The 21,218-nt window shown below is 39.2% G+C and overlaps 1 protein-coding gene across 8 annotated transcripts in view; it reads left to right on the plus strand.

Moving 5' to 3' along the window:
• Positions 1-21,218, plus strand: part of Itpr2 (inositol 1,4,5-trisphosphate receptor type 2) — an 842,075-nt gene that overhangs the window by 714,922 nt on the left and 105,935 nt on the right. For all 8 annotated transcript variants that reach the window (XM_074075818.1, XM_074075817.1, XM_074075816.1 and 5 more), the window contains 3 exons: positions 1,527-1,637; positions 5,215-5,310; positions 7,041-7,163. In XM_074075818.1, the coding sequence (XP_073931919.1) occupies positions 1,527-1,637; positions 5,215-5,310; positions 7,041-7,163 (330 nt within the window). The remainder of the gene's footprint in view (positions 1-1,526; positions 1,638-5,214; positions 5,311-7,040; positions 7,164-21,218) is intronic.

Consider the following 21,218-nt stretch of genomic DNA (forward strand, 5'->3'; position numbering starts at 1 on the left):
CCCATGCTCTGAAAATGTGCAGAAGGAAAGACAGTCACCAGCATATTCTAAGACAATCTGCAAGACCTATGCTCAAAAATTAATCATTTCAGAGTTGGCTTGATTTTAATCTTTCTCATGTAACTCACCTGAGTTTCATGTTTTCAGACCTCATTGACAAGATGCTATCTGTAGCATAGTCCCACAAATCTAGCCCTCAGACCCCTACTTTTAAGTTCTATAAAATTAAGTTCAGGGCTGTGCACAGTTGGTCTTCATCTTCAAAATATTCATAGTTAGCCGGGCTCCAGGGGCTCACACCTTCATCCTGGCTGCTTGGGAGATCGACAGGATCATGGTTGAGGCCAGCCTGGAAAAATAGTTTACAAGACCCCATCTCCAAGACAACCAGAGCAGGTTGGACAGGAGGTGTGGCTCAGCAGTAGAAAGCCTGCTTTGCAAGTGGGAGGCCCTGAGTTCAAACCCCAGCCCCATATATCCCTCAGGATGTTTTGTGTACTTTCCCCAGTCAGGATTCCTCCATAAGTCACCCAGTCTCAAGAATTCTACTGAACTTACCTTAGCCTCCATTATTGGCAGTTGTTGTATCCCCAAATATCAGGACACTCCCACATCACCTGTCTTTGCAGCATCTCTCATTAGCAATCTAGTATTAAGAAGGCACTAAATTAAAGTGCCCTATGAGTTCTATGAAATTTGCTTTTAAAACTCTAAGTTTAAGGAGCTCCTCTGTTGCCATCAACAGAGCTATTGGAATTTATTGACTGTAGAAGTATTTAACAAGTCATCTTTGAAAGTCTATAAAAGTAGTTCATTGTAAAATGCAGGTGCTTCAACAATGGGATTGGACTTTGAGCACATGATAAAAGCTAGAGCACACAAGGGAGGGGGTGAGGATAAGTAAGACACTTAAAAAATTAGCTAGCATTTGTTGCCCTTAACGCAGAGAAACTAAAGCAGATACCTTAAAAGCAACAGAGGCCAATAGGAAAAGGGGACCAGGAACTAGAGAAAAGGTTAGATCAAAAAGAATTAACCTAGAAGGTAACACACGCACAGGAAATTAATGTGAATCAACTCCCTGTGTAGCTATCCTTATCTTAACCAGCAAAAACCCTTGTTCCTTCCTGTTATTGCTTATACTCTCTCTACAACAAAATTAGAAATAAGGGCAAAATAGTTTCTGCTGGGTAATGAGGGGGTGGGGGAGAGAGGGAGGGGGCAGAGTGGGTGGTAAAGGAGGGGGTGAGGGCAGGGGGGAGAAATGACCCAAGCCTTGTATGCACATATGAATAATAAAAAAAAAATGCAGGTGCTTCACACAGTGCCCACTTAATGTTCTTCTAACCAATCCAATCAATTAATAGTCAGACTCTTCACAAAATGAGGAGTCAAATGCTCAAAGTTAGATCTAAATTATATTTTAAAGAACAAAGTCTTGGGTTATTCTGTTAATTTTTGTGTCCTGTTATTTCTAGTGGTAGGTTGTAAATAGAATGTTATTTTACAAATATTTTATCTTGTAGAGCTGTATTGCTACTCATGAATCTAATGGGATTGATATCATCATTGCTTTGATTCTAAATGACATAAACCCTCTTGGTAAATACCGAATGGACCTCGTTCTCCAGCTAAAGGTACAGTGATCCACTATTTGAGCAGGGAAGTTACATTCTCTATATGGAACTGCCTTTCAGAGTTGATGAAAGTCTGCCAGTACCTGTTGTATAAAGCAAGATGTTATCAGATTTTCAACTAGTGAATTGGCAGAAAGGGATAGTAAAATTGTAAGGTTCACCAAATTCCTGATAAAAAGTGAAATGACCTTGAGATGGTATCCAATTGCACGGTCTTTTATTAGAGTTCTTTGTTTATTTCCCTTCTGGTTTTACTTCAGTTTTGGTTATAGAGAAAGAGTGGTGCTGAACATTCTCCATGCCAGGTGTTTTTGATCAACCTTGGGTCGAGTAGCCATCCAGCAAGTCACAATTACTCAGATGTCAATGGAGTGCTGCAGTTTTATGTTCTTATTTCTGACTCTCTTATGTTACAATCTTTTCCCCCAAATACACTGTCATACTCACAGTCCTTTAAGAAGGTCCTTTAATTTAAGCCTATACACCCTTCTAGCAGTTCCACTTGCCAGAACTCAGGGTCCCAATGCCATTTAAAATTTTTCTTCTTGAACTTTTTGTTTAAAAGAAGACAAACAAATGAATAACCATAAGAAACTATATATATTCCCAAATGCTAAGTCAATGTATTCAATTAAGATAAATTATTAATGACCACATTAACATGTTTAGTAATGGTATACAGGATAAAAAACCCAGTCATTTGGTGAAGTGCAATTTCTCTATAAAGCCAGGTCTACCCAATGTCATAGAAAAAGTATATTTAAGATGAACTTTGTGTGGGTAAAGTTATGCCAAGAAGTGTAGAAATGATATTTTTATTTTCTATTTCTAAGTGTAGGTTTAGGTAGTCAGTGGGATGTGTATATATATATATATATATATATATATATATATATGGCCTACTCATAATAAGATTGTGCTAATGGCTCTTTGGAAGCAAACTATTTTAATTCAAGAGACAAGTTTGTATTTTTTTTTTCACTCTTTGATTCACAACTGGAATGGAAGTGGCACTCACCCATGTGGGACTTGTGCCCTTGGCCTCACTACCATCATACTTCAATCGTGACACCAGTGTAGGCCTATGAGACTTGACTTAATAATAGTTACTAGAAAAAATAGTGAATTCACCTTCAACTATAGCTCATAAAGAAGCAACATGTACAGGCCTTGGTCTTTGACTTTGAAAATTCTGTATTAGTCTAAAGGTACATGCTTGAATCTCATTGTTAAGTAACATGTCTTAATGAGGAATGACTTATCAATTTAAAATAAAGTATAGGGACACAGATTATTTATAAATACAGACCCTATATAAATAAATAGGAATAACTTAACAGCACAAAGATATTAGGTATTCAAATAAAAATTCCTTTAAAAATGATCATTTAAGTTTTTATTTTAATAACTAAACGTATATATACCTTTCTAAAATATGGCACTTGGGTAAATCAAGGTATATCTAAAATACCAAATGTATAGATGTAAATTCAAATATTTTAAGTATAGTTTTTTATTTACATAATGAGGTGAGCATACTTTTCTAAAGAGTCTATGCAGAGTTGATATACTGGCTAATCTGAGAAAAGTTTTTGTAAGACTAAATGTTATCTGTTGCAAATTCTGGTGGCCTCCATGGGTGGGGTGCTTTAGATAATAACTTCTCTATAATAGTGCAGAGATGCCATGTTAGATCATCTTGATAAGGTTTCTTTTTCCATCATTCAGTCTTTAATTTGATTGCTTGACTATCCATAATTTTAAGCATACATATATATTCATCTAGAGTAAGACTGAATTTTTAAAAACTTTTTTTATATCTTTTATTCATATGTACATACAATGTTTGGGTCATTTCTCCCCCCTTCCCCCAAGACTGGATTTTTAAAATTTATGTCTTGTCTTTTACTTTTTATTTTTATTACTAGTTTGTGAATATGTAGAGCTGAGTTTATAAATAAGCAATCTGAATCTGGCTACTTTGGAAGGAAATCCCTGTTAACTCTGATGATCCCATTTGGTTTTACAGTATGTCTAGCTAGGCAAGAACAGGACTTTCAAATTGATTCAGATTTCAGTAGGTTCAGTAGGTTGTTCCCAAGATTTCTTTCTATTCTTCTGACATAGTGTGAAAAAGAAAATTGGTTAAAAATACCATATTGCTGACAGCATTGTGAAAATGAATGTACTTTTAAGTCATTCTGTATTGTGTCTGCTGTGACAGTTCATTGGAGAACCCAGCTAGTGTTGCCAGGTGTCAGCTTTTCTCTAATCCTTAAACCTTACTTTTTTAGAACTGTTATTGTGCAGGGTCTAGATTATAAAAGTGGATTCTAGGATTAATGCAAATCTGCAAAAAGAAAATGGGGCAGGAAAAGCAATAAAATTTTCACCCTCAAAGACTAAAGACTAAAATGTCTTTGTGATGGTCGATATATGGCAGGGTGGCATCCCATCCTCACTATCTTTATCACCATTTTATTGACATCCATCCATTTTTAGACTGTGCTTCTGACAGAAGTGGGTAGAATTCAGTACTGAAACTGCTCAGTAGAATTAATTTGTACAAGCATACCAAGTTTGTGCGGTGATTGTCAGTCTAGACTGAACACTGATTCCATTTATTTTTATTCTGTAAAGGTACTGACTCACTTCGATGAGGCTTAAAACCATTTGGCTTTATTTCCTTTACACTTCTAATAAAGATTGTATGTGGATGTTAAAATTTTAATCTAAGTGAGAAAACATATACTGTAAAAATATTCCTTGTATATTTTCCATCTTGCAATTTGTGAAATTTCTGTGACAGTCTATTGAGAGAATGATGTACAGAGCATGCTTCAGAATGTTGAGACTATTGTGTCTTCTGTGGTAAGATTTTTCTGTAGCTTTGTGGTACCCATTTGGGTTGTAAATTCACTCAGAAGCATTTTTGATATCTATAAGAAAAAAATGAGATAATATGTTTACAAACAAAATTAGAGCACATAAGACAACATAAGCTGTTTTCATTCTCTTTGAAGCAAAAGCATAGAATAATCCAGATAATAAACATGTCGTGTGTATGTAACTCATGAATCTAGAATTTATGTATTAATTCCCACTAGTTATTGCTCCAGTTTATATAAAATTTGATTTACTAAAGTGATTTCATTTTTAAAAAAGATTGTGCTAAATTCTTTAAGTTACGTGCCCTTTCTTAAAATACATGGTTGATTCCTGTTCACCTCATCTTCATATGTCACTATAGAAATGCGTATTTTGGAAATAGTGAAGGAAAATGCAGTGACATTTTAAGGCAGTATGTAGTAAGTCAATTTTCCTTTTAAAACACATTTTTCACAAATATTTTAAATATCCCTCGTAATTTATCTCTCATGATTTATTAGTTTTATTTTGTAATGACAATGAATTAAAATGTTCTATTTGGAAATGTTAATAAGACAAAAGAAATTAGCGGTTTTAAATTCTGTTAGATTGAAAAAGCCGTGCTTCCAGTCTCTGTTAAAACAAGCACAAGGGATCATGAATGCGTGAAATCGACTTTGCATGTGCCTTGACTCGGTTTTGTTTTTAGAACAATGCCTCCAAGCTGTTGCTAGCCATCATGGAAAGCAGACATGACAGCGAGAATGCAGAGAGGATTCTTTTCAACATGAGACCCAGGGAACTGGTAAGAAAACTTTTCAAAGCTGTGTTAATGATTTAGAGCCTAAAAGGAATAAGCTCACAGTGTGCACGTCAGAAAACCAGGATAGCAACTTTCACTGCTCTACAGGCCTAATGAACACCATGACCACCATCACAAATGCTCAGAAGGTACAGGCTATGTGATTTGGAGCCTATGACTTCACTAGTTTTATTCACTCTGAGTGCTTGTCTTGACCAAATTGTTCACTCTACTGAACTATATGCAAATGTTTTTTGTGAATAAAAAGTTGGCTTTAGTTTCAACAGTGTCCGCAGTATGGATGATCACCATATACCTAGGTTCCACATTGTAGCTTCAACAAATTGTGGCTCAAAAATATTTTTAAAATTTACACCTAAACACCTACAGACTTTTTTCTTGCCATTATGTCCTGAACAATGCAGTGTAACAACTGTTTCTATAACATTTGCATTGTATTAATTATTATTAGTAATCTAGGGATGATTTAAAGTCTGTGGAAGATATGCATAGGTTATATGCAAATAGTGAACCATTTCATGTGAGGGACTTGAGCATCCACAGATTTTGGTATCCTCAAAAGTATGGAACCAATCCCCATTTACACCTAGACCCAATCCCTGTGGACACCTAGTAATCAGTATATATGTAGAGGGTATTTTTAGAATTTTATAACCCCCGATCTTATTTATAGTTCTCAGGGAGACAACAATAAAAACAGTACATATGTTGTAAGTCTTCTCATCAGTGAGGTGTTGCACAGTGCTTGGCCTAGAGGAAATAATTCAGAGACATGGGTGTGCTTACACAAAGACCATTCGTGTGTCTTCCTATTGTAGAAGTTACATTTTCCCTGTCACTCATGAAAAGGTATAAAACAATGTAGGCATGTTTTAAAGGCATGGAGTTCAAAAGTCTTGAAAACATACCTCAGTGCCATAAGGACTAAGTCTACTACATTAGCACCATTGCTGATGCCCTGATACCACACTCTTTTTTCTTCATTAGTAAAGAAAGGGATCAAGGAAGGCAGATAAGAAAAGAGACATGATGCAGTTGATTTAACATATATTTGATGAAAGTCTTAAACCCACGAGCAATGGGTTAAGAAGTACAACACATTCCATGTCCTATGGTTAAGTGGGGCAGTGGATTATGTATTCATTCAACATCAGCACTGAGTAGTGGCCCTTTGAAAATACTACTTCCTCTACTGACAACACCATTTCCCTCTCACCTGTTTCCTCCTTGAGGCCCACCCCAATCACTTCCTGAGTTAGATGGCCCCACAGGCCTCACAACCCCACAGAAGGACTGATGACACTACACTCTGCTTGCCTCATTACTTGCTGACTCTCCCACTAGACAGTAAGTTCCTTGAACATAGATACCCTGTCGTGTCCACTGTAGGATACTCAGTGCCCACTACCAATGTCCAGTACCATGTCTGTCACCTTGTGGGTGCTCAGTAAGTAATGGATGCTTCTCAGGGTTCCATATTCTCTTCATGCATGGGAATGTTATCACTATTAACATTCAAGTATCAAAGCAAAATTTTCCAAGTAAATCAGGAAGTGCTGTAGGAACACATTTCCATATTCATTTAAATCAAGATGATTTCCAAGGATATTTTCATTGAGGGCCCTTTTATGCTTTTGAGTGCCATAAAGCTTCCCAGTTTTAAATTACAGCTCACAAATGATCTGAAATGTGTGCTGTTCTTTGTTTGCTAGGTGGACGTGATGAAGAATGCCTACAACCAAGGCTTAGAATGTGACCATGGAGAGGAGGAGGGTGGAGATGATGGTGTCTCTCCGAAGGACGTTGGACATAACATCTACATTCTGGCCCACCAGGTGCTACTTCTTATACTCCATCTTGTTTTCTTATCTAAAGTCGTTGCTTTTGTCAGTGGCTTACTATATTTTCCACTTCTGGTCTCTTGGTTTATTCTGCACTTGCCTTCCTAGATTTGGGGTTAAGGAGGATCAAACTCTCAGAATTACTGATCGTGCAGGCCAGGGTCTGTGGGGCACAGTCCACACATTCATAGTGCATGCCACCAAAACCATTGGGCCAGCAGGTCAGAGCCTGGGGAACAGTGAAACATGGCCACCAACAGGAGTCCTGAAGTAGAGAGGGAGAAAGACGAGAGTTAAGGCAGGGGTGTACTCATGTCCGGCCAGGGCAAACCTGGCAGCTAGCTCTGGCCTCCCTGAACTGTAGCTCGACGTGCCATCTACAGGTACCATAAAGCAGCAGCCTCTGACTGGGTCCCTCTGGACTTGTAATAAGTGGGAGGCTAAATTTTAAATTCTCTTGGAGGAAATGTTTCTGTTTGTATTTGTAAGTATTATGTGATAAATTTAATTTCATCAACATCACCTAATTCAGAAGTACCTTTCCTAATGTAGATTGATTTAAAAGTGAAAACCTTTAAATAAGGACTGGCAGAGTGACTTCAGTGGTAGAGCAAGTGTGAGGCAGTGAGTTCAAATTCCAGTACCACCAAAAAAAGCTTTAAGTATGTATATATGTGTGTGTATATATGTATACATATATATATGCACATATATATGAAGTATATATATGTGGATATATATGTACATATATGTGCATATATATGTACATATATGTGAACATATATATATACACACATACATACCTATATATGAAAGATATGATTTTGTCCCACAGCTTCTCATTTTTAGAGTGAAGTATAGCCTGTGGAGACACTACAGTCTTTTAGCCATTTTCACCCATTGACCATCTGTCCCTCTTGCTCCCTCGTCTGTTGATTGAATAAACATTGATAGACATGAGGTCAGATTATGAGAAGATTAATTTTTAAAGGTGTTCTTTGGACATTTCTTGTGCCCTTCCACCCTGCATATCACTGTCTTATGGATATAAACTTCAGTATAATTAATTTTTCAAGGCTTCAGGGAAGGCATAAGATTCTAAAAACTACCACCAAGAGAGGCTGCTGTTTATTGTTTGATGACCGAGTTGGGACATTGAGATTTTTAAGGTCGATTTATTGTGTCAGAACACACATACATTGACCAGCACGAGAAAGGGCAGATGAGTTAGAGCTACCAAGACAAAAAAGCATTTGAGACATGGAGGAAATGAAAGACAAGATGAAGGCCATGCTGAAGGAAGTGGAAAACAGAGATTTGGGATGTGGGAAAAGTATCCTTTTAGAGAGTAAGAGAAATCCAGTGACAAGCTAGAAGCAAAGAATCACTAGAAAACAAAAGTCAGTATTCATCACAGAGATTGAAAAATCTATCCTAAAGTTCATTTGGAAACACAAGAGACCTTGAATAGCCAAGGCAGTACTCAGCAAAAAGAGCAATGCTGGAGGTATCACAATACCCGACTTCAAACTATTTTACAAAGCCATAGAAATAAAAACAGCATGGTACTGGCACAAAAACAGATAGGAAGACCAGTGGAACAGAATAGAGGATCCGGATATGAATCCATATAGCTATACCCACCTTATTTTTGACAAAGGTGCCAAAAACATACAATGGAGAAAAGACAGCCTCTTCAACAAATGTTGCTGCAGAAAGCTGAAACTAGATCCATGTTTATCACCCTGTACTATTATCAACTCAAAATGGATCAAGGACCTTAATATCAGACCTGAAACTGTGAAGTTAGTACAGGAAAGAGCAGGGAATACTCTGGAAGCAATAGGTTTAGGCAAGGACTTCCTTATCCCAACAGCTTAGCAACTAAGAGAAAGGATGGACAAATGACTACATAAAATTAAAAAGGTTCTGTACAACAAAAGTAATGGTCTGTAAACTGAAGAGACCAACCATAGAGTGGGAGAAAATATTTACCAGCTGTACATCAGACAGAGGACTGATAGCCAGAGTATACAGGGAGTTCAAAAAACTAAACTCCCCCAAAATCAATGAACCAATTAAAAAAATGGAAAACTGAACTAAACAGAAGTTTTTCAGAAGAAGAAATTCAAATGGCCAGAAAACACATGAAAAATGCTCACCATCCCTGGTCATAAAGGAAATGCAAATCAAAACCACACTTAAGATTCCACCTCACCCCTGTTAGAATAGCTATCATCAAAAACACCACCAACAACAAATGTTAGCGAGGATGTGGGGAAAAAGGAACCCTCATACACTGCTGATGGGAATGCAAGCTAGTACAACCACTCTGGAAAACAAAATGGAGGCTTCTTAAAAAACTAAACATAGATCTGCTGTATGATCCAGCAATCCCACTCCTAGGGATATACCCAAAGGAATGCAACTCACATTACTCCAGAGGCACCTGCACACCCATGTTTATTGCAGCCCTATTCACAATAATCAAGTTATGGAAACAGCCAAGATGCCCCACTACTGATGAATGGATTAAGAAACTATGGTATTTATACACAAAGAAGAATGAAATCTTATCATTCACAAGTAAATGGATGGAACTGGAGAACATCAACTTAAGCAAAGTTAACCAGGCTCAGAAAAACAAAAAATCATATGTTCTCCTTCATATGCGGTCTAAAACAAATGCAGTAATATTAGACTTGGGTCACATGCTAAGGGGAGGACACATACAGAAGGAATAGGGAAAGGTATGAAACCCAAAACTGAAAGTGTTTGATGTCCCCACTGCAAAAAGGGGCTAGTACAATAACCTTAAAACAACAGAGGTCACTATGGTAAAGTGACCGGGAAGTAGTGAAGAGGTCTGGTAGAGATGAATCAATTCGGGTTGTAACACACTTGTACATGGAAGCAGTGCTGGGAATCTCTCTGTATAGCTATCCTCATCTCAACTAGCAAAAATGCTATGTCTTTCTTATTATTGCTCATGTCTTCTCTTCAACAAAATTGGAGAAGAGGGCAGAACAGATTCTGCCTGGAAGCAAGGGGGGTGGAGGGGAGAGGGAGGGAGTGGGTGGCAGGGGGAAGAAATGGCCCAAACAATGTATGCACATATGAATAAAGGAATAAAGAAAAATAAATAAATAATATACCAAATCTTTAAAAAAAAAAAAAAGTGGGAAGAAACCAATCCCAGGCTGAGAATTAAATCAGACCAGTTACTAGAGGAACCCAGAAACCCAGTGACGTGGTATGTGCCTCAAGTCAAGGACTTAATTTAAAAGCACCTTAGAGGGAAAAGCAAGGAAGATTAGGACAGAGTGGGCAGCAATATGTTTTAGAAGAAGGGGGAAGGAAGATAGAGCCACCATGTTTTCTTCACAGCTAGTTTTCCTGTCTGGAGAGTTGCTCTCTGTGCACCAACAAGCAGCTTCAAGAACAAGACCTGGCCAGGTAGCTATCCCAGGAGAATGCACTTCCAACCCAGCTGAATCTGCCTTGGGACCAGTGGAGTGGCAGATGTTTGAGCCACATCCCCACACCCTCAATAAAGGTGTTAAAAAGCAATCTCAGATTATCTTCATGTTAGGGGCAGCAATGAAAGTGTCAAGGTCAAGAAAAGACTCAATGTAAGCATAGAGAACACAAAATTTTTAAAGGCTAAGTTGCATGGTGAAAAGAATGGGAAAAGAGGATAGCTCATGTAATCACCAGTCCTGGCTTGAAAGATGATGCCAAAGAAAGTGAGTGGAAAATGATGATGACAAAATGTCAGCAATTTTGATAGAACTGAGTGAGTGAACGCAATCAGAGAGAACAGAACCAGTGACAGTGGAATTGTGGACCTGTCTGAGGAGCTGAAATTCAAAACTAGCAAAGCAGGCATGAACAGCTAAAACAACTTATGGAAGGAAAAGAGGAGACAACAGATATGAGATGGCTCCAGTGGTCTATTGAGGTTTTTCAGACTTCCCCCAAACCAAATGTTGGGAAAGTAGCAGTTTTCAGAATAATGAAGATGCAATGAAGGAAGCCAGACTTCAGGAAGAGAAAGAACGTCAGGTTGAGTAAAGATAAAAAGTAAATTCTGAGGCAGGCATGGTGGTTCACACTTGTAATCCCAGCTACACAGAAGGCAGAGGTTAGGAGGATCACAATCTGAGGCTGACCCTAGGCAAAAGTGTGAGACCATACCTGAAAAATAACTAAAGCAAAGAGGGATTGGGGGTATGACTGAAATGGTAGAGCATCTGCCTAGCAAGTACAAGGCCCTAAGCTCAAATCCTAGTACTGCTTGGGGGGGTGGGGGGTGGGGGGGGAGAAAAAGGGGAAGAGGAGGAGAAAAGAGATTCTGAATTGATGAATACTTTAAAAAGCCTCTTGCTTAAAATGTAATTTATAATGAAATTTAATGTCCATATGGGTCCCTTTTACAATCAGACAATACAGAAGTGGAATAATATCGGACAAGTTGTACATCACTGAGAGTGCCTTGTTAAGCAAATGTCTGCATATTTTATTGTGGTGACATAAGAAATGGTTACCATGTCACCTTATAAATGAATTCTTTATGTAACTCCTGCCACCACTTTTTCATGTGAAGTGTTAAGTTTTCACTCGCGGAGGGGCCCACTGTGACCTGCTGATCTTTCCATGGTGGCTGCTTTTGCTGTCTCTAGGCTGGGATGCAATCCTTGGCTTGTTGGGAGGCTAAACAGCTCATCATGGATGCACAAATGCAGGTGCGCAGTGGCTGTCAGCTTCACTTCAAAAGCCTCGCGTCAGGGCATGGTGGAATTCAGCATTGGCTTCTTCCATGTTGAACGTAGAGTGAGTAGGGTCCTGAGTGCAGAGGAGTATGTAGACTGGTTTGTGCCTTTGTATAGCCCAGTAATTCCAAAACCAGATGCAGCTTCCCTTGCCTTACCATAATCAACATTGTGCAGACAGTTATTTTGGTATCCTCAGACTTTCAGTTTTTGTTGTTAGTCTTCATGGCCGTGAGGTGGTTCTGCTTTCCTGCCATGACATCCCTTTTGAACCTTCCTGTGGTCAGTGTTACAAGAAACAAATAATGCTTCTTGTAAGTGTCTAGTCTGACCTACATAAAACTATAAATACAGCAAAAGGGAATTTCTTAGGTTCTAATACTGTGTGTCATGCAGAGAATGCCCTTAGTCTTCAGCTCTGTGTCTGTTTTGACTTCTGTCTTCCACCTTCCTCTGCCTCCTGCCCCTCTGTCTGCACCATTCTGTGCTCTAGTCTTGGGCTGGTTCCTTCCTGTTTCTTCTCTATTTTTGCTTTCTGCTGAAGCAATGTTGCCTGCCAACATTGTTCAGTACTTTGTATTTATTAACCTGTAGTAAGCCATGTTGTTTCTGTGGTTCCAGACATCTAGCAATTGCTGTGTTTGTTGAGTCTCTTCAATGAGTGTTACCTGGAGTAAGAAGCATCTGAGAAATGGTGTGTGTGCAGCAGGGCTGGAACAGTGTTAGACAGCTAGCCTGTGGAAGGCAAAAATAACTCTTGCATCATAAAGCAAGAGTGATAAGATTAATTAGTTACATGAAGTTCTTTTCAAAATTCAGGCTTTAAATTTTTTCATGAGCATTCTCCCAAATCAACAAATGGTCTTTAAAAGCATAATTTTCATGTCTGCATAATTGTGCAACATTTGAATGCACCATAATTTATTTAATCACTCCTTATTTGTTAGACATTTACATTTATAACGTATTTGACACTATAAATTTTGCTATGATTAACATCCTCACTCATTAATTTTTGTCTGCCACACTGATTATTTTCCTAGGATAAATTCCAAGAAGTTTAATTACTGGGTCATAGGGTAGTAACAATTTTATGGTTCTTGATGCATCTTGTAAAACTATTTTCCACAGGGTGAGATTGTACTTATCTTACTGAACCCTAAAATTATTACCATTCAAAAAATCTTTGCCAAACTGATAGTGTTTAGATCATAGTGATCACTTGACAACTGTCTGTTAATAAATTAACATATGATAGATGAATGGGGATCTCATTTGAGTCACATCTTTTAGGTTACTGGTAAAAACGTACTTTTTTTAAATGTGTTCCTTGGTCATTTACATTTCTTCTGTGAAGAAGAAATGGGGTTCGAAGTTTAAGGTTTCAAGGAGACTGTGGGGGCAGGGAGGGGAGGACACACCTGCTCAGGATGCTCTGAGTTTGTTCTGTACTGTGGGTGCATGACTCATTTTTCTTTTAACGCTGACCTGTCTTCTGTAAAGACATGCCACCTTTCAAGAAAGCTAAAATTCTCTCTTTACCACTGTAAATACACTACATGCCCTTTTAGCTTGGGAGTAATATTATAACTTTTGCCTTGCTTTGGGGGCACCATTTGCTTTTGGGAGGCATATTTTTGAAAAATTAAGGGCAGGGAAATACCCAGCAGAGCACACAACAATTTAAATACAACTGACTTGAACAAGGGCCCCACTGAGAGCCTCTCTGCATCAGCTGAGCTATAGAATGCATGTGGGAATTTAAATTTTTTGGTTTTGAAGTTTCTTTTGATCTTTTAAATTTTTTTGACCACACTTTGTCACAACCTTGTATAATAAATCCATGAATGAAGCAAGCTTACTGTCCTTTTGGGGATTTGTTTTTTTCTTACTGAATTTTAATTAAGAGTAATAATCCTTTGTCAATGGTATTAGTTAAATCTCCTTCTTAATTCGTTGTCTTCTTCATAGCTTAATAAGTTTTCTTAATGCCACCTAAAGGGCTATTAAAAATACTCACCTGGGTTTCTCTCCAGTAGATAATGAATTCAGTTTTTATATTTAATCGTGTGATTTTTCAACATCATAATAATGTCAGAAATAATAAGAAGGCAGGCTCTGATGACAAGAAAGTTCTCAAGAGGCATGTTCTGAAATATAACTCCAGAGGGCAGGGCTTACAGGAACCCTGTGAGGTGAGGACACTTTAGGGACGCAATCAGGGTTGGGCAGGTCATGTGCAGGATCAATGCTGGGCTGATGGAGCCAAGGCCTGAGGATCCTTTTCCACAGAGACAGCCAGTTCTCATGTCCCTTGCCTGATCTGCACTTCTTCCAGGATTTCAAAAGAAGCCTCAATGTTGTATTGCATTTATATGTGAAATCTCCTAACTTTAAAGAGTTGGCAACTCATTGGAGATTTTTAAAAACATTGAGAGGGCCAAACAAAACTAACCAGCAATCTGAATGCAGCCTTGAGCCATCCGTTCACCACCTGTGGAGTGAAGATCCAGTGTCTTCATTCGTTCTTTCATTTGATTGCACAGAGGAGTGAGTCATTACCAGGTGCTGGCACTGTGCCAGGGACTAGGAACGCAGCAGTGAAGGTCAGTGTCAGATCAGCTCTCTGGAAATTTCCTTGTGACTGAGAGCAATGAAGGGGAGACAGTAGTAGCAGAACGATAGCAGATAGTGAGATAATCCACACAGAGACTGGGAATGGGGTGTGGAGAAGACAGTAATGGGGGCTCCTGGGGAAAGGCTGATCTGGAGAGTTTTTTCTGAAGAGCTGACAGATGAAGCTTGAGCCAGTGTATGAAATGGGGGAGGGGGATGTTAAGGAGCATCTTGGAGGCTCGAAGCACCAATGAGCTTGGCCTGTTTAACATGGAAAAAGAAGGTCCAGGGGCTGGACTCCGCTCTGTGACACATGATCATTGTACCAGTTGAGTAGAATTCACCTCCAGTTCATTTGTTAAAGTCAGTCGTTCGAGAGCATTGTGCATGGCTGCAATGGCTGAGTAAAAATATGCCAAGAAGGTCACATGGAGTGATGTGAAGGACAGAAGTCCTACCTTAATATGCTGCATTCAGATGGAATGTGTGTGAAAGGCTTCCCCCAGGAACAGAGAAGCTTCTAGAAGAGGTGACCTCAAGGGATAGAGGGATGGGAAGGACAGTTGAGGCAGAAGCAGCAGCTTCAGGGGATATGTGTAGAGATCTTGTATGCTATTCACATTGTCTTGATACTGACATGAACTGTGGTAGTTTGAACTAAGCACCTCTGGTAACTTACTGACTGACCACACAGACGCAAATGAAGGCACAAAACTCTAGGATAAGATGTGCTCTGAAGCCTTGGTGTTGAGTAGTTTGAGCGTCATCATAAAAAAGCAATTAATGATAATTTCTGCCGTTGGAGTATGAATTCCTTGTGCACAGACACAATGGATTTTTTTCTCTTTTCCTTTACCTAATACAGTGCCTAGCATACAGTAGACTCAAGAAGAGTTTACTGATCGTATTTTGTAACACACACAAGGTAAGATTAATGGCATCTTACAAAATTGACCACTGTGTTTGGTGGTCAAGGATCTTATCCAGCTGATTCCTTTTAATTTTATGCATTGCTGCTGGTCAGTCTCTTCAGTTAACTCTGCAGAGACAGAACCTCCTTGTCTTCTTGCTGGACACTTTTCTTATTTCAGTTTATGCTGCCATCTTTCTCCTGAGCTAATAAAATATCACCCCTTTTAGTTTATTTTAATACTTTAAGATCCAAAGTGACAGTTACCTACCCCATTTCTTAGATAAATTCCAACAAACAATGGTTTTCCTTTGTTTTGAATTCTTAAGTTTTATGTTCACCCCAAGCCACATTTACACTTTGACACTCATTAATGCTATGTATCATCTTAGAACTGCTTTTTAATTGTTCCATGCATGTAGGTCTTGGATACTTAATTACTAGTAGAGTTACAAGTATGGTTACCCATAAGATCTCATTTTTTCGGAAGGAAAGTTTGTAAAAAGATAAAATGTAATGGGAAAGATTCTAAGGTACAATTGGTTTAAATCTCCCAAAGGCCACCCAAATATCCTTCTTGAAGCAATTAGGAATGTTTGCATTACTGCCATTTAAATGACCTCGAAGTCCATTGTTAATGGGACCAGTAAAATATACAACTCAGAAAACGGATTGAAATTGAACTCTCTTAATTGTTAGTTTGGTGTAAAGATCATGAGACCAAGTTAAAAGAAGTAATTATGTTTTTGCTTAACATTCCATGTTTGTTAGTTATATTTATTTCTGAGTGACACACTTATTAGAGCATCAATCTAAATTCTAGAAATGCAGAAGGCAGTGCGATATCTCCAGCTCCTCCTTGTGTTCTCTGACTTCAACTGTGTCTATTGACTTCAACATCTATTGGAAGAGCTGGAAAGATGAGGGAGGGCTTCTATGTGGTTGTTCTCCTCCAAAAGGAAAATGCACAGAATTTCCTAGCATATCTCAGACTCTATACCAACCAAGGCCAGTATTTTTTTGTGAATTCCTAGGAAAGAGAGTTGGGAAGGTAGGAATGGTCATGGTGCTTTGATCACTGGGAGTCTTTTATCTTATGCTGAAGAAACGCCCAAGATGTCCTGGTAGTCCTCATTGACCCACTCTTTCCCTCAAACATGGCATCTCATAGCTGCAGTTGCTTGTGCTGTGCACAATATAAATTACTCAAATAACTAAATTTTAATTTGTGCTGAAGTCATATGAAATGTGTATATCATTCAGACTACGTAAAATGTTTCCCTTAGAAAGTTTGCCCACCTCCTCAAGGCTTCTTTTTCTTACGCTAATATGCAGTAATCAGCATTGCCTCATTGCTTTATTTGTAGAAGCAGAAGGATGGGTTTGTAATTGGATACGTAACTTCCATCTCTAATATCTGAAGGGTTTTAACTAACTTAGAATTACTTCATCTTTGTTAGTGCTGGTACTGTAGAGAGTGGAAGACACAGCTGGGCCTTTCAGTTCATGGAGGCACTTGTGGCTCAGCACTGTCTTGGCTGGAATATTGCCCCAGGAGTGTTGTGCATACACCTTAGCTGCTGTCCACCCTGCACTGCTTATTTTCTATGAGCTGTTCACGTTCAGCTGTCTGACTTCGGCTTTCTCATCTGTGAACATGTGCTGGTTATCCCTGAGCTGTTGGTGAAGTAACGTTTCAGGAGCCTATATGAACACCAGAGAGTAGTTGGCTATGATGGCCATTTTACTGAATTAGATTACATTTTAAATGAAACAATAACAAACCAGCTAGTAGATAGTCATGTATTTATTTATACCTCATCTAATTATTAAAAGTATTCATTTGAGGTTGAACGAAGTTTACCTTTCATTACAGGAGAGGGACACAGAAACAGACACATTGCATCAAGTCCTGTGAAAGAGGTACATCTGGGTCTCAGGGTGGGAGCGTGCTTGGGAAAGTGAATGTGCAGGAACCAGAGCGTGTGAGGAGACAGCCTGAGGGAGCCAGAAGAGCAAAGAGATGCTGGTTTCACTGTTCAACCACTTGATTGGTTTTCCAGCATGCAAACCTGCTTGTCTGTAAAACCTCTAGCCCTCTGACTCATAACTCTGCTCCCTTTCCACAAAATGTCCTCAGCAAATAATATAAACAAAGGTGACTAAATAACGTAAGTAATGGTCATCTTCAATTCCTCTCTTAAATCGACTTCTGCCAGGCTGTCACCCCCTACCATGCTGCCAGTGAAGCTCTTGGTGAGGACTGCAGTGACTGCCACCTTGCTAAATCTGAGTCTGTCCCCATTCTTCATCTTATTTGACTTGTCAGTACATCTGGCACAGTTAGGCACCCTCTTCTTGACGCACTGTCTTCATTTTACACACAGTTTTGACCTTTGTTTCCCTGCTGGGCTTCTTTTCGGCCCGGCCCTGGGTGCTGTTCCTCTCCCCTCCTGGCTCCATCTTGCAGCACTCATTCTCTGCATCCCTGGTCGTCTTAGTTGCTGCTCACTCCCTGGATGAGCTCATTCAGTCACGTGACTTTAAATATCACCTGCACCATAACAAATCCCAAATTTTATGTGTCATGCAGGTCTCCCTTCTGAGCAACAGGGTGACACTTCCACGCCTTGCTCAAGATCTGCCTTTACATGTTTTCCCTTCACTCATTGTGCTATGACCATTGGACATATGTCCTGGATTTCTATGAGTTCTCTACTTCTCTGTCTCTTCCACCAGACCCCAAACACCATAGAGGCAGAATTTAGGTTTTATTCATGAATGTCGTCTGGTGTGTTAGTACTGTATTGATAGGATAAATACTGTGGGTTGACTGAGTGATTGTTATAGTTAATAAGTGCTGCAAGTGACTAGAGAGGACTTAGAGGGGCTTCCATTTTAGATGGCTCTTGTGGATTGATAAGATTTAGATACGCAAGAAAAGAGGAAGACATTGTCATCATAGGAGAGGTGGGGCGGTATGTGCTATGCAGTCGGGGTGTGTGTGAGTCAGCTTCTCTGGGACCTATTGTCAAGACAAGAAGACAGCGTGGGCAACTGTGGGCGCATGCCTTGCCAACTGCCATAGACTATTTATTGAAATGTGACATGGCACGCATTTCTGCTGAACTGTTCCTCACAGCGCTTTGCTCTTACTTCAGTTACCATACAATTACTAGGACGTTTAATGATTTTGCAAAATGCTGAACACAGTAACACAAAGACAAACATCTCAGAAGTCTGCTTTAGAACACATCCACCAATCCAAAATCATTATTACAAATTCTAAAAGGATCTTTTAATGACAGTACTTTTATTCGTGTACTAATTTAAAGCAAGTATTTAACAATAAATCAATTATAAGTGAACCCATGAGGAAACCTAATTAGTAAACACATAAGCCAGCCTAAGTAATATTCTGATGTGTCTATGTGTGCTTGCATGTATCTACCTATAACGTCAATTGGTTAACTTGTTTTTCCCATTCAAACATAAATGAAAAAGTTTAACTACATAGCTGACATTTTATCTACCTGTTGTAGGATGAGATAAGAGTGGGATGGCAGGATAGATCCAACTTGCTCTTTGTCAATCGATCCAGTACTAAGATAATATCGTCCTTCCTGGTACGATAGCTGAGAGAGTCATGTAGGTGCGTGAGTATTGTTAGTTGTGTTATGAGACTGCTCAGCCTTTGTCGTTTGTAGGTATCAGTGGATTTTGCATTTCAGAATTACAGAGGCACAGAAAAGTGACTGAGCATTGTAATACATAATACTAAAAGGTAAACTGTTGAACTAAAAAAAGCAAGCCTTCAAAAAAGGAAATAGTTATCTTCAGCCAGACCAAAAAAGTCCCTTTTCACGTCACAGCCAAGTGATCATCTGAAATTAAATAGTAGGGAAAAATTTTGGAAAGTCCCTTGTTGAGATTTATGTTATCAATGAAAGAAGATCAATTTTAGAGATATAATGGTTGGTTCAAATGACATATTCTAGAGACCTATTTGTCTGTTTGTCTATATATAACTCACATATAGGTATAAATTTTTGTCAGCTGTTCGAGACCTGAAAACTACATGCTAGTTTGCACTACTTTATCAAGGGTTTGCAAAGGACAAATATTTTAGGCTTTTCAAACCATATTGTCTCTGTTGTAAATCTCCAACTCTGCCATTCATTCTAGAACAAAAACACCCATGGACAATACATAAATAAATAAATCTGGCTGTGTTTACCAAATAAAACCTCATTTTACAAAATTATGGCAGAACAGATACAACCCAGGAACAGTATTTTGCCAAACTCTGTTTAGAATGATTTTTTTTTTTTTACGGTGCTGGGTTTTGAACTCGGGGCCTATACCTTGAGCTACTTCACCAGCCCTTTTTTGTGATGGGTTTTTTTCTAGATAGGGTCCCAACTATTTGCCTGGGCTGGCTTTGAACCGCAGTCTTCCTGATCTCTGCATCCTGAATAGATAGGATTACAGGTGTGAGCCACCAGGGCCCAGCTAGACTTTTATAATTGTCACAGTCAGAAAGTTTCCTGTGCCACACACTCGAAAAACACTTGTGAGTAAGAACTAACGGTCCATTTATTTTTGAGTACTTTTCATTTTTATAATGTTCAGCAGACTGTGTGAGTGTAACCAACTCACACATCGAGGTTCTGACTGACAAGAAAAGAACACAGTGAGGATCTTTCTTGCATTTTCGTGGCTGTATGATTTGGAATTCCATGGACAGTGAAAGCCTGATCATAAACAAGAATCCAGCAGCCAATGGACAGGGCTGGCATAAGTTCACTCATTGGGTTGAGACAATGAAAGAACCAGTGTGAACCAGGAGTGCAAACGAGCCAAGCAGGATAGAATCAGACAGCAGGCAGATTGCAATGAGAGAGAACCAGGACAAGTCCAGAGGACAAACTAAAGAAATCCTAGCTGGGGCTAAGGCAGCTTTATGCTCAAATCTGATGTAAGCTCTGGAAACACTGTGTGTCATATTGAGGTCTGAGGCAGAGGTTCTTAGGTGTGGTACATTTCAAACTCCTGAATCCTGTCTGCAGAGACTCTGGTTGAACAGATCCACATTGGCCCCCAAATCACTGTTTTAATGTGCACCTGGGTTTGTTTGTTCTTTTTCTAATTCGAGTTGTCTACAGACCACAGTTTCAAAAAAAGCCACTCCAGACTTTGCCCTTCTCAGCTTCCTTCCCTAATTGTCTGATAGCCTGACCACCTGACCAGCTATGACCACTGCTCATTTCCTTCCCTTCCTTCCCCTGTGTTCCCGCCTTCCTGGTCCAACTTAATCTGATAGTTGCTCATTTTATTTTTGCTAATCCCAATCCCTTCTAGGAAATTAAGCAAAATGACCTCTATTTATCAGCAGGAAAACATCTGTTAAAAATAGCTTGCACTAAATTAAATGAATAAAACCCACACATCTCTACTTCTGGTCATGTACTCCTTGGCCCCATAAAGCAGTCTGAGAATCTGAAGACTCACACTGCTCTGTATGCAAAGTCCCCAGTGACCACACAGGAATAGCTGGGGTACAACAAAGCAGAGGGCTGAGATGAGGCTGAGGAGGAAGGCAGGGTCTGATTGGGAGGGCATGTTGATCTTCTAAGGGTTTTGGCCTTCTTCCTATGAACAAAGAGAAGCCACAGCAACTGCCCTTTCCTAAATCCAGTTCTACTCCATCTGTAGCTGATTTAATAACTTGAGGAGAGTGAAAGAGATGTG

The sequence above is a fragment of the Castor canadensis genome, chromosome 6, assembly GCF_047511655.1.
Source record: "Castor canadensis chromosome 6, mCasCan1.hap1v2, whole genome shotgun sequence".
Lineage (NCBI taxonomy): Eukaryota > Metazoa > Chordata > Mammalia > Rodentia > Castoridae > Castor > Castor canadensis.